The sequence below is a fragment of the Setaria viridis genome, chromosome 5, assembly GCF_005286985.2.
Source record: "Setaria viridis chromosome 5, Setaria_viridis_v4.0, whole genome shotgun sequence".
In the NCBI taxonomy this organism is placed as follows: domain Eukaryota; kingdom Viridiplantae; phylum Streptophyta; class Magnoliopsida; order Poales; family Poaceae; genus Setaria; species Setaria viridis.
The window spans coordinates 1703601-1717775 of record NC_048267.2 but is presented as its reverse complement, the minus strand read 5'-3'; the positions used below and the strand labels follow the sequence as shown (position 1 = coordinate 1717775).

The 14175-nt window shown below is 52.1% G+C and overlaps 1 protein-coding gene across 2 annotated transcripts; it reads left to right on the top strand.

Moving 5' to 3' along the window:
- Positions 1 to 9634: 9634 nt before the first annotated feature.
- Positions 9635 to 12940, top strand: LOC117858755 (uncharacterized). Of its 2 annotated transcripts, none has more exons than XM_034741878.2 (6): positions 9635 to 9887; positions 9980 to 10077; positions 12150 to 12206; positions 12326 to 12373; positions 12477 to 12539; positions 12665 to 12940. In XM_034741878.2, the coding sequence occupies exons 2-6, from the start codon at positions 10030 to 10032 to the stop codon at positions 12716 to 12718; spliced, it is 270 nt and encodes an 89-aa protein (XP_034597769.1). In that variant the 5' UTR covers positions 9635 to 9887; positions 9980 to 10029; the 3' UTR covers positions 12719 to 12940. The 2 variants fall into 2 exon arrangements, with proteins under 2 accessions (XP_034597769.1, XP_034597768.1); XM_034741877.2 differs by having other exon boundaries at positions 9643 to 9887; positions 12474 to 12539.
- Positions 12941 to 14175: the final 1235 nt, after the last annotated feature.

The window sequence follows — 14175 nt, the reverse complement described above, 5'->3', positions numbered from 1 at the left end:
CTGGGCCAATTTGGTCCATTTTTGTCCGGTGAGATCCTTTATTCAAATAAACATCAAAATTTATGTAATACGTTAGATTATAAACCCTTAGTAAGTTTGTTTTATCAATTGTTGGAGGTTGAATATGATGAGATAACGACAACCAACACATCACTAAGCGCTGGGCATGGCTAGTGGGTAGCAAACAACCAACACACCACTATGGCCACTAGGCAAGGGCATGGATGATCGTCGATCGGGAATTAGGATTGCGATCAATTCGGCTAGAACTAAAACGTCGCGTCACGTGAAGGCACTAGGGTACAGATTGGCAAACACGGCTTCAGGTTTTTTTCATATAAAGATTTTTGTGATTTTTTAAAATAATTTAAACATCGAGGAAAAAGTCAGGTAGGCCAATTCTAATCTTACTGTAACTAATTATTACTAATTGAAGATCCCTTCTAGAGCCTCCTCGTGAATCCTCATAAGACACGTTGAAAAAAAAAAGATAAATTCAAGAAATTCTCGTAAAAATTAGAACATCCATCTATTAATCTGGTAGTTTTAACCATCGTAGCCATCGGATATATTTTTTAAAAAAAACTTACCGACCTCCGTGATTATGGAAACACTCCAAAACGACCCCAACATCTATACCAAAATTACCCACTCTTCTAATATAAAAAATAATCTAAAGTAATCCTAGTAATCGTACTATTATAAATTGGGGACTACTTCTGGAGCCTCCGTATGAATCCTCGCAAGATGCGTTAGAAAAAAAGATAAATTCAAGAATTTCTCACAAAAATTTAAAACGTTCGCCCAACATTCCAGTTGTTTTAATCATCATAGCCACCGGATCTATTATATTTTTCTAAAAAATTACCCATCTTTGTTGTTATAAAAATCTAAATAATCTCTATATGTATACCAAAATTACCCACCTCTGCCATTATAAAACAAAATTTAAAATAACCCCTTAAATTTGCATCTAAATTACATATATATTTTATATTAAAAATAACCTAAAGTAACCTTTAAATCTGAATCTAAATTACCTACATATGTCATCATAAAAATATATATCCCTATATTACATAGTCCTTTTAGTTTTAATATAGAAAACACTAATTTAAGGTACATATGCATGAATTTATGATGTGTGCCATCAGATGCTTAAGAGTTGTTTTGTCTCGGATCTTTTGTCTTTGCTTCCACATTGCTTCTAGGCTTTCCTAGCATCGATCTGCCCGAGCGGGTACGCCTACGCCCTCGGGATCACACCATGGAAGAGAGAGCTCACGAGCTGAAGCTCCGACCGGGGGATGTGCATGGCGTCGAGGGTTTCGGCATACAGGATGTTGAGGCCACTACCCCCGTCCATCAGCACCCTAGTGAGGCGCTTCTTGCCGACATTGGGGTCGACGATGAGCGGGTAGTGACCTGGTCGAGGGATGTGGGAAGGATGGTCCCCCTGATCAAATGTGATCGGGGAGTCCGACCAGCGAAGGAAAGTGGGGATGGCCGACTCGGCGGCACATACCTCTCGATAGCGCACCTTGCGCTGGCGCTTGCTATGGTTGGCGTCGGACCCTCTGAAGATCATGAGGCATCCCTCGGGGTCAGGGAAGCCGTCTCCATCCTTGACCGTCGTGCCTCCCCTCCGAATCACGTCCTCCTTGCCTTTCCCATCCTTGGGCTTGGCAGCTTGTCGCAGGAAGCGCTTGAGGAGCTCGCAGTCCTTATAGAGGTGCTTGATGGGGTAGGCGTGGTTGGTGCACGGGCTCTCCATCAGCTTGTCAAAGTGGTCGGACTGGCCCTGTTGGGGCTACTTGCCCAGGCGCTCAGTCGTGGCGACCAAGGTTGGGTTGGTCAGGCGGCACCGATCCTTCTTCTTCTTCTTGCCCCGCTGGGTGGAGGGGCCCTCATCTTGGACCTCGCGCTTGGCCTTGCCCTTGTCCCGTCCGCCACTGAAGATCACCCCGACTGCCTCCTTGCCAGAGGCATGGTTCATGGCGATGTCGAGCAGGCCGCGGGTGGTATGGGGCTTCACACAGCCGAGCTTGTGGACCAGGGACTTCCAGGTGGTCCCAAAGAGGAACGCGCTGATGATGCCTGCATCAACGATATCAGGAAGGGAGTTGCACTGGCTTGAGAACCTGTGGATGTAATCCTACTAGGACTCGTTGGCCTCCTCCTTGCAACTCTTGAGGTCCCAGGAATTCCCAAGGCGGACGTATGTCCCATAGAAGTTCCCGATGAACACCTTATTGAGGCCCCCCAAGTCAAGGATGCTATTGGGCGGGAGAAATTCGAGCCATACCCGAACGAACCCCCCTACGCAGATGGGGAGGTATTGGATGACGAAGCAGTCATCATCCGCTTCGCCGGCTCCGCAGGCGAGTCGAAAGTCTTCAAGCCATACACCGGGAGTTCGTATCCTCAATGTACTTGGCAATGTTGGTAGGCGGTCGAAAGCGCTGTGGAATGACACTTTCTGAATGCAGTGACCGAAGGCCCGTGGCCCCGGGCCGTCCAGGCTACGGCTCCGATCGCCGTACCGGTCACTCGGACGATCACCATGCCTAGGGTGCGTCTCCTCGTGCTCCTCGTGGAGCTGGCTGGGGCCCGCGCTGCACGCGCTCGCTGCCATCCGGTCGATGTCGACGTCGTGCCGAGCTAGGCGTCAGGTGTTGATGATTCTACGAGCGTCACGGTTCGGCCTGAGCCGCTCGTGCACATGCGGATGGCGTGGAGCAGGTGCCAGGTCAGGCTGTGGTGCAACCGCGATGCCCTGCCCTGCTCGAGGCGGCTGCTGTGGTGGGTAGACGGAACGGTTCAACGCGTGCGGACCTAATGCCTCAGTCGGGCAAGAGGTCGCATGCCGCTGTCGCGACGCAGAGCTCTCCGCCTACTGAATGGCGGTGTAACGACCTAGATTTAATACGCCGAGTTTTAATCTTAAGACAAGTCCCCTAGTCTGGAAAACAGCCGACCTAGCGCCTTAAAGCGGGTTTATCATTGGAAAGTTGAACAGAGCATCAAGAAACCCCTTTATAGAAGTCGGAGAACGAAGTTCCTACAACAACTTTGTTAATTGGACCTTGGTCCAATTCACCTCCGAAGCTTCCCAAATCTGCAGCTCAAATCAGCCCCGACCCCTGAAAACCAGCAAAACCGCCGTTTTTCTCTAAGTTCTGAAGACAGGCGTTCCTCCAAACTTTGGAGCTTTAATTCTCCAAATCCACCGTGTTTTTGAACCCGGTCAAATTACAAAAGTTGGACCTTGGTCTGTGTGCTACAACTCTTGTAAAGGAAGTCGACATGGTGCGGTTTGGAAATTGAGAGATCCAGAGGTTTGAAGATGGGCCCGGCGAGGGATCTCGCGAATCCGTCAGCCAGAAAGCGCCAGAGCACGCGTGCACCGTGCTCTAAAGTGTCGCTGCCGCGTGGCATGGCCTCACCGGCGAGCGCCGCCTCGCCCAGTCGCCGGCCGCGACAAGATGGAGTAGCGCGCCTCTTTCCCAGTCTCGCGCAGAAGCGACCTGCAGGCCTCTCCGCCCCGTCTTGTCCCGCCCGAGGCCTCGCCTCCCGCGCGCATCTGCCCCACCCGGATCCTCGGCCGTGCACCCCAACGCCTTCCAACCCTCCCGTCACACCTCAGTCGTGCTGCCGCGCACGCGCCACGCGACGCTACCGTCTCCGCCAACCGCCGCGCAGGCAATGACAGCTCTTCCGCCGCCCCGCCAGTAGCGTGCTCCGACAGAGCCGCTAGTCCCGCGCATGCTCGCGTCACATCACTCGCCCTGTCACCTCGCCTGCAACGCCCTTGCCTGTAGTGCCCTTCCCTCCCTCCTATCCACCAAGGACACCGCCACCATGGATGGCCGCAACCACACACGCGCGTAGACCTAGCAGATCCGCGTGCCCGGCAAACCCGCTTCGCCCCAGCCCCAAATCCTTGCTGCCCAACCAGGGCCAGATCGCGCCCGAGCTCGCCAATGGAAGCGTCGACCAATCACCACCGCGACAGAGCACTTTTTCTCCCTCGATCTTATCCTCGTGCCCGCTCGAGCTCATTTTCCTTCCTCCAAACTCTTTCGCGCAGCTATAAAAGGGGTACCGAAGCCTCTTACCTGAGTTCCCTTTGCCACCACCGCCTTTGCTGCACTACTTGCTCTGTTCTTCTCCATCGCACTCGCTGCCACACACTCCTCTGCTTCGCGCTCAAGCGTCGCCGCCTGAGCTCTCTATGGAGCTCCCCCTTCCGCCCAACACCGCACCTTGCTGACCCCGCCAGCCGCTTCGCCATCCTCTCGCGTAGCTCTAAAGCTTGCTTGTTGTCCACCAGAAGCACCACCGCCATCGGAGCTCCGCCGGACCTCGCCGCTGCCCGAAGCTTACCGCCTTCCGCCGTTCCGCTTTGGCTTGTTTCTTCCCGACCCCAAGACCTCGTCAGTGGGACCGGAGGTGAGCTGCCGACCCCTATATGCCTTGCCCGAGTGCTGTCCGTCTCACTCAACCCTGTCTTTCTCGCCCGAGTGTTGTCCGCCTCGCCCGAGAGCTCAGGTGTGTTTTTTTCCTTTTGACCGAGGGTATCTGTGTAAAATTTTGAGGACTTCTCTGTGTTAAATCTAATAATCCCGGTGCAGTTATTCCTTAAGTCTAAGGGTCAGATCGTAAGTTTTCCCCGATCCGACTCTTTTAACTCGTTTTAAATCGGCAGAAGCTTGGAAATTACACCTTAAATCGAGGAAAAATCAGAAAAATGCGAAATCACTTGGGTTGGAATCCTCGTTCTGAGTAGAATCCAATAAAGTGGGTTCCGCACCTTTTTCCTATAGTTCTGCTATATTTTTTGGGCTAAATCCTTGCAACCGCTGTTGAAATCATCGTATAAGTGTCTCACCCTTGCATTGCATTTCGTGTAGAGCTGAACCTAGCCGACGGCACGTAAGAGCTTCACCCGGTGCCGGAAGATGAAGTCATAGCTGAGCCGCCGCTTGCAGGAGTCGAGCCCGTGCTCACCGAGGACTAGTTCGCTACCGTCCCGCTTGAAGGCAAGCCCCGGAGCATAACCCAGTTTTTCTAAACTTGTGCATGCCTTCTGTTGTTATGTGTGTGCATTTACATTCCAGGAGTTGATTGAAATCGTAGATGCATGGCTTAGTTTCCTTTGATCTAAACACTAGTATGATAGGCCGAGTAGCTGCTTTGCTTAAATAGGACTTGGTAAAAGTCGAGTGATTTCCTGTCACTCGCGAGTTATAGGAGTTGCTTGCTCTCCCTTTTATTACAACTATAAGGACGATGGACGGGGTAGGGCCTTGTGAACTGTTTTGGTGGTCGGTGGATTGCCCCGTCTGTCTAAATGAAAATGGATTAAGGTTGAAACGTGATGGCGTTCGTGATCAAGTGTTGGAAAGTATTAATCTCACACCTGGTATCGGATGGGGAAGCCTAGTATCTGATTGAACTGGGGCGTGGCTTATACCCCTGCTGTCCCTGGAACGAGATTCCCATGGTGCATCATGCGGGTGCAAGTACGGTCACAGTGCAGCAATAGGCCGGGACTGTGGAGCATTGCATGCCAAGGGAAGTTTGGACCTGACACGCGCCTGAGAATTGATGGGGACGGCTGACAAGTGAAGCGACCCTTCGAGGTACGCAGATGTCGTGAGATTAGGTTCATCATGCATGGTTAAGAAATTCGAATCGATTCGTCTGCCTCTCACAGTTTGGGACTGCTTGATCGCTATGCTACACTGAGTAAGAATGGAAGATGATGGTGATCTAATATTGTTACTTGCTTAATTGCTTGGAAACCATTGCTTGTTTAGTATAGCTGCTAACCTAGAATGGTAAACAACAATAGAACTTGTGGCTAAAATATTGAAAGTAAGGATCTACTGTAGTCGCTTTTGGCAAAACAAACCCCTCAGCCAAAAAGCCTTGCATGTCTAGGAGTTGGTGGATTAGCACCACCCGTCGGTTAAGTCTTGTTGAGCATAGTTGCTCAGCCTTGCTTGTGGCACATCTTTCAGGTGATGTTAAAGCCCCTGATCTTGCTGCTTGTGGCACTTGGCCTCCCCAGCTTCCTCCTGGGTGGACGGTCGAGTGGGATCCCTCCTCGGACGGCGAGGACGGGACTCATTGATGTCATGATCGGCCTCATCGTGACGTCCGACTTCAGCGCTAGCTTCCGTTTGTTTATTTCCACTGCTTAAGAACTCTGCAAACTTGTTTGAATTTCAAACCGAGTGTTGTAATAAATTAATGTACTCTTTTATCTTGGATGATCTATTGTCTTCTCTGAAACCACTCACCTTCGCGTGAGCTTTGCTTTCTCGGTCCTGTATAGTGGTTTATCGGATGAAATCCGACGGACTGCCGAGTTAACTTGATTAAAGCACATGATCGCGTGTCAGGCGACTTAATTGTGCTTTAGCTAAGTTAATTAGGGCGGTTCCGCCACAGGCGGTGGTCTCCACTAGTGCCCGGAGGCTCCGGTGGATCGCCTGCTCCTGGGGGTCGGCAGGCTCGGGGAGGCTGCGCAGAAGCATCACCGTGGCAGCAATGTTCTAGCTAGCCCGAGCGAACTGAGGGGGATCGTCCCCTCCAACCAGGATGTTGCGCTGGACCTGGAGGGCACGGCCTTGGGCGCCGCTCGCCGGGTTGCACGCATGCGGCGCAGAGTGCGGCACGGGACGCGCCGGCACAAGTGGCTGTCGATCTGACCGCCGCTGATGCAACTCATCGCCATGCGCCTGCGCACGCACCTAGGCTTCTGCATGGGGATCCGGAGTGGTGTGAATCTGCTAGAAGTCTACCTCCGGTGGCTGCTCTGGGCCGCCCGCCTTGGCGCACTCCCGTGACGGAGGGTGGCCAGGTGCGATGAAGTCACCGACGCTGGAGCCGTCGCTTTCAACCTCTTCGTCGAAGAGGTTGTGGAAGGAGGCAGGGACGTAGCCCGCCATTCCCACGAATTCGCTCGCAAGAGGGGGCAACATCATGTCCCTCTGAAGCCCCAATGCGTACGCGTCTGTGGGGGACGCGAGGCCATAGGGGAACCAACCGCGTGGCGAGCGCGGCGGAGACAACAAGGTCCCTCCGAAGAGCTGATGGAAGGTGTCGGTCTGCGAGTACATGACAGAGTCCATGTCACTCACCGTGGGGTTCGAGCCTAATATGGACTCGATGCGGAGCGCGAGCATGTCGACGTCGAGGTCGTTGAGTGGACTGAGGCCCATGGAAGGTGCTCCTTCTTCCGGGGACGCCAGGGCAGGCGCCTCCTCACGGAGGCAGAGTATGCTGAGCTGGTCGGCGACGAAGTCCAGACTCCTGAAATGGAAAGTATGGGATGACGCGAACACAGGAGGAACCCACAGCCCACCGAGCGGGGACGCGGGAAACTCTAGCGAGCCAAAGTGAATCGTGTCGTTCGAGCTCATCATGCCGAGAGCAGCAAAAATGTGGGCCATCCGATGACCTAAAACGCGAACGTGCGGCGTGCTCCACACGGATGGCGCCAACTGTCGGTGCGGAATTTGGCCGACTAGTAAATATATGTAGTTTTACCGTGCGTTGGATCGGATATGGCCTAGCACACAATGACACAGGATTTATACTAGTTCGGGCAACGGGCCCTACGTCCAGTCGGGGTTGGTCTGTTGATCATATTCCGAAGCCCAAATGCTCGAAGTTTGCAGTGGGGGTACAAATGAGTGAGGAATGAGAACGGGGTGTCTAAGACCCGGTCGTGCTCTGGTCCGAGTGGAAGAGAGTAACGGGGGCTCAAACACGCGCTATGTGTCGGAAGAGAGTTAGAGAGTTCTGATGGCTCGAGAGAGAGTCTATGTAAGGTAGAGGGCGTGCCCCCTTTTATAGTTCAAGGGGACGGCCTTACAAGTCAGAGAAAGAGAGAGAGAGGGAGAGAGAGTGTGTGTACGGGCGCTGCCTACTCTTGTCAGTGCCCACGTCGTCGGGTACGGGATGGCCGTCGTCCTCCATCCCTGTTCATCATGTCCGGTCACTCCGTTGTGATAGGCAGGTAGCATAGTGTCCACCTGACAGGGCAGGGCGGCACTGTGTGGTGCGTGTGCGGGGCATGGGCAGGTGTAGCCTGGGCGTTTTCCCTTATCCGTTCCACCTGCTCCCCGGGACCTCACCGAGCGGGCGTCCCCGGTCGGTCCAAACCGTATCGGCCGGGGGAGCTTGGTCGGAGTCAGACTTTGTCCTGGTCCCGACCAGGCCTCCTAGTCAGAGGCGATGATCGGTGGCCGGATCATGGTCTTGGCCTGGTGTCGCGTATTTGGGCTGGCCTAGGTGCGCGCTGTCGCTACGCCGCAGGTTGGGCCAAGCGTTGTGGAAAGCGGTCCCTTTGGGGACCCCGGGTCTATGGACCTGTCACTACTATACTTCTTCTTCCCCGTCACCTCCGCTGCAACTTCTTCTTCTCCGCGCGCCACGCCCAACGTCTTCCACCACCGCTCCCTCTGTCGCTGCCCCGACTGACGGTTGCCGCGCCACCCGCCCATCAACCGCCACGCTGCCTGCCCACCATCCGCCGTTGTCGCAGCTTCTTCTTCCTCGCACCCGACGGCTTCTCCTACCCCGACACCTCCTCCACTACCCCAGCCGCCGCCGGCTGGAGCGCCGCTGCGCCGCCCGCCCACCATCTGCCGCTGCCCTTCCTCCCCGCCCTTCCGAATTCAGCGTTCCTTGTTGCCCCCGCCGCCGGCACCGCCCACCGGGTGTCCTTCCTTGCCCGGCTGGCGGTGCTCCGGCGCCGCCTTGCCCTCCGCCGTTGGCCGTACCGCCACTACCACTAAGCCTACCACCGCCCCCCGACCTTCTTCTCTAAGGGCGGCGACCATTGGAGCCCCTTCCCCCAGAAACCTGAAACCCTAAATCGCCGCCGCCGAGCAGCTCCCGCCCACCTCCCACCCCTCCGTTCCCAAGGCGAGCCACGTGGGGGCGACAGGAGCGAAGCGCGGCGGCGGGCAGAGGAGGAAGACGAAGCAGATCGAATGGCCATGAGTGCGTGCACGAATCTTAAAGCATTTGCGATAACTAGCCTTCTCACCTTCTGGAAGATGGATAGGATTTCCATGGTAGCCGGGGTGGAACTGGGCCAGCCCGCGTGTAAGATCACTCATGTATGGGTCAAGTAGGCTAGCTATTGGTATTACCAAGTATTTTGCATTTGTAGATGAAGTACATCTATTCGGTATCATAAATCTTTATAACCCTCTTTATAATTTTGATCGAATATAAAATAGTTTGACTCTACAAGAAAATTGGAATGGCGTATAATTTGAAACAGATGGAGTATAAAATAGTCACAAACATCGGTGGGGATCGAAAAGGGAAAAAAAAAAGAAAGGAGCTCGCACACGCGCACCAGGTATACGGTAGGCAAGCGCCAAGACCGCAGCGATGCATGTCGCTTCGGCTCTTGCTCCCCCGCCGGACACGGCGCGTCTGAGGATCGAGCTGGGAAGATCTCGCACGTCGCCGCGCGCGCACGTATATCCCACCCAGGCGGACCTCCGCGCCGCGTGACGTACAGCCATGTGTATGACCAAGCCCGGACTCAGCGACCGTTTCCCTCCCGTTCTGTCGCCACCTCCCTTCCTAGAAGAAGTTCGTCAGTCCCTCTCCCTCCCTCCCTCCCTCCCTCCCCTCAAAAAGGGCCCCCGCGGTTCCACGCGCACAAGCTTCCCTTCCGTCCCCTCTGCTGCGCTGCGCTTGCGCCTCTCGCTCGTCTTTCTGGCTTCTTGCTCCTTTCGGTCCAGACTCCGGGGTGCCGCGCGCCCTTGTGTTCTGAACATCCTCACCAACCTCCTCTCCTCCTGCGGCTGTATCTTCTTCTCGTCGGTACCTGTGAATCTGTAGCGCTACAGGTCTGCAAAAGAATTGCCTCTCCTCCCGTCTCCTCTTTTCTCTACTTCTGTTTCTTCCCCTTCCCCACAGTAGGGTTAGTTTTGCCTTGCAGAGTTTGTGTGCTATTGTCGGACGGGAAGCTGTGACCTGTGAGCCTTGGAGATGGCAAGCTTCAACGAAGAGAATAGAGCAGCTCCGCAGAGGGAGGAGGTACTGTACAACTACTCATCTCCATCTCCATGCTGCCCCCTCTTACGTTTCCACTGTTTTCCTCCTCAAAAGAATACAAGGTTATCCAGGGCCGGAACTGTTCCATTTCCTAGAAATATACTATATCAGCTACCCGCCTATTCGGAAAGAAATACGTATCTTCCTGCTATGTCAGTATCCAGGAGCTCCCGTACTCCCGTTCTTGTTCTTGCTTCAGTTTTTCTGTTCCTAGCGTGCACAACCGAATGTTTTGATCTACACAAGCACAATTTAGGGATACTGCTTCTTTGTTCTTTTCTAAAAAAAAAACTGACATAGAACTTTACTGTTTCGAAAATGTTTACATGCTCGAGTAGCTATGACCTGTGACTCAAACAACAGCTACAGCTTGAAAAGCCTTTAGTCGCTAGAAGGATTCATAATCTGTCAGAATGCGCGACCATGGCTGGTCATTGCCATTCTGAGATGAAGGTGGATTCCAAACTTAGAAGAGCAACTATTCTCCTGGTTTGTTAGAACGAATATCTCTTTATTCACCTTTGGTCCGTGCGTTTCATTTGCCGTCAGAGAAAAGAAAACGTCCACGTGCCGTTTCCACGAAGGTCGTATAGTATAGGACAGAAAACCAAATAGAGAGGACGATGCCAAGTTGGTCTCCCCCTTGTGCTGTTTAATTTCCACAAAATTCAGACGTCGCCGGCCGTCCATTATTTGAACGGGGGTATCCCGAGGCGAATTATGCCCAGGTACCCAAGACTTTTCCAGGTCAACTTGGGAAATTCACAGGATTTTTACTTGGGTGGATTTGGGACTCAGATTTCAGTTGAGCTGCTGCCGACCAAGATCCTCGGTCCACACCTAAAAGCTCTATACAAAAGGGCGTGCATTTTTCTTTTGTTCAATAGAAGCTGCGTCATCAGGCTATTTAATCACTCCTCAAAAAAAAATCAGGCTATTTAATCTCCGGTGTTGATTCAGTCCAATTGCTTTGTTTTCTGACTCCAGTGGCATGAAATATCTTGGCTCACGATAGAAGGGAAAAAAAACTAGTAGATGCTATTCTCTTTCATTCCGAAAAGCAGAGTTTGTACCGTGTATTTATTCTCACTATAGAATCTTGTCTGATTCGGACTAGCATGTATTTCGGGGGTCATATGTTATATCTTCATGATTCAAATTATGCTTTTCATACATTCAAATCGAAGCTCTCGACGGTGGCTACAACTTTGTTAGTCAAATTTTTTTCATTAGAGGTCGTTTAGGTCTCCGAATCTGCATCGAAAGATCGGGCTGTTTTGGGCTGCACCGAAAGCAATAGATATTTCAGAAAAATTCGTGTTTTTTTAGAAAAGAGTGGGTCAATTTGTATGCCCAATCTAGACGGACGTGACAGTGATCTCGTCGTTGTTGTTTCTTGGATTGCAAAAGAAACGATCCGCAGCAAAGCTACAAACATTATCCACCGTACGATCACATCATGGGCCGACCAAAAACCATCCTCCTTAGAATTCATATCGGCCAATCAGGATCCAACCTTCCCGGAGGCTATCCAGCGCGATCCGATGCGGAGGCGACGATAAGATTGCGGGTGGCAGATCGCTGTCGTCGTGATCGTGAACAGACACACACAGCAAGAGAATGGGCGCCTTGATGATATGCGCAAGTTGGCCGCCCAGTGTGGCCAGAAATGTTCGAGGGGCCACCGTGGCCAAAAGGAAAATCACAACTTGGCCGGCTTTTGGTTTTCCTGTTGCTGTCGACAGCGTTGCCGTTTTATATGAGCACGTGAGCTAAATTATTGCCCCGGCGGACGTCAAGAATTGGAGTGCCCCGTACGTTCGATGGTTTGATGATATGATATTATACCAGTTTTTCTTATAGGGGAAGTTTTAGTACCGGTTGCTGATGTGATGTTCAACTAACTAACTGCTATCAGTAGTAGGCTGCGGTTTTGGAAGGAAGCGTGAAACTGAAACCATCTCTTATTCTCATCTCATCTTAGTCATCTGCAATGCATATGCATGCTCATCCAAGCGCTGAGCTGAACCTTTGAAGTGGTGTTGTGTTTGCAGGCATCTTTCCAGGGCAAGTACGGCGGCATTTCGCCCAAGAAGCCCCTCATCAATAAGGTGCGTTGATGTCGGCAAGGCATTCTTCCAAGATTTCAAACTGTAGGTAGCGATGACTACTCAACACAAACAAGAACCTGATGCTGTATGTTACGCTGCCGCAACGTGTGGTTTTTCAGGACCATGAGCGCGCCTACTTCGACTCGGCAGATTGGGTCCTCGGCAAGGTAACCGAAGGAGGAAATCAACCTGCGAAACAGCAGCAGAAATCCCCGCGACCCTTGCTATATATCGATCCTCACAGCCACCCCCTGTTTGTTTGTGCAGCAGCAAGGCGCGAGCAGCAACAGCGCGAAGGTCCCAGCCGCGGAGACCCTCAAGCCCAAGCTCCAGGTACGTGAACAAAAAAGGAAAAAAAAAAGGCTTCCTCGATCAGCATCTGGCCTCACCAAAAGCTCTCGCTCGTGTGCCGTGGCTCTGACGGGTGCTTCTGCATTTTTGTTTTCTTTTTTCTGAAGCGGACGGCGTACCACCAGCTTCCGCCGCGAAGGCCCGCGTGCACGTCGGAGTAGCTCCTGCGTCGATGATGGGCGTCGCTGCTCGTGACGCGCAGGCGAGCGGTACTGTGGATGTGAGTCGTTCACTATACGGAGAGACAGAAAGAATCCATCGAGCTGGGGCGATGGGATTTGGTTGTAAATACCGGGGTGCGTGGTTGTGCCACCATTGTGGTGGAGTTGTGTGAAATGAAATGAAGTGACACTCGGCGTGTCATCTTCGGTCTTCTTAGGTCACGTACAACTCACAACGGCGTTGTCTTTTTACTGCCATCTAAGCAAATCGAGCTGATGTGGACCGTGATTGATGAAGAGGGAGAAGCGAGCCGTCATCTGGTGAGACGATGGCCGCGGCTCGTGCTCCGAGAAGAATCGACGGATCGAAGCGTGTTATACCCATCATCTCCACCCGACGACCGACGCCTCTGGCCGATCAGCTGTGGCGAGGTGCGTTTTGGCGGCGAGAAATCAACAATGGTGCCGAAAATCAATCGCCGTGCATGTCTACTTCATCTGTTCCCTCCCCACGCACTCACCCAATCACATCTGAGAAGTGCCAGGTCATGCGAGGGCAGTGCGATGCGGCGGCAGCGTGGAAGTAGGTCGCAACATGGGAGAAGAAGGGCGCGGTGGCGGCGGCACGAGATGGCAAGACCACATCGGCCGCACCCGGCTCCGGGGCTTGACATGTTCCCAGGCAGCGGTGTAGTGGGGGCCGGCTCTAGGCTTGTTCTAGCGGCGTAGCTGCCTCTATCGATGGGGCATGGCTTCACCAGCGCCCCTATCTAATCACCTTGATTAATGGGTTTATAAATGAATTATATAGTTTGCAGATAATTTAAAAGATAAATCACTGTACAACCATTGATATGGCCATCTAAATCGTGCCCTTATGATTTCTGTTGCTTCATTAAGTCTAATAATTTTAGCCAGGGAAGAAATTCGTTAGGCTCAACCGCTCAAGGTACGCGTGGGGAGGGCTGCCTGGCCTTTTTCTGTGGACCGGCTATCTGGCGGTAATTATTTCCATGTGTGATGGATGCATGCACCATGTACGTATTGGAGAAGTTGCGATTAGCAAGTCACAATTGAGCCTAATAAGACTGTTTCTTCGGTGATTGTCGCTTAGATGGTGCATACATGCAAGAAGAGACAAAACTGATAATATCACCCCCCATGTGCAAAATCGTTTGGAACTTAAAAAAGCTATAAATCTTACACCGAGCATCAAAATTAAATTTTGATTACAACATTGAGTTTCTTACAATAAAATATTCATAATAAGATCTCATTTGACTATATTTCGATGGATTTTTTTCGCATTTTTTAACCAAGGTCGCATATTTTCTGAGAGGCACGTACACGTGGAACTAATTCTATGAACTCATGGAACAAAACAATCAGACGCATCGAACAAATTATACGAACTCACAGAACAAAAAAGTATACCCACATGCATGCAGTTTTGAAAT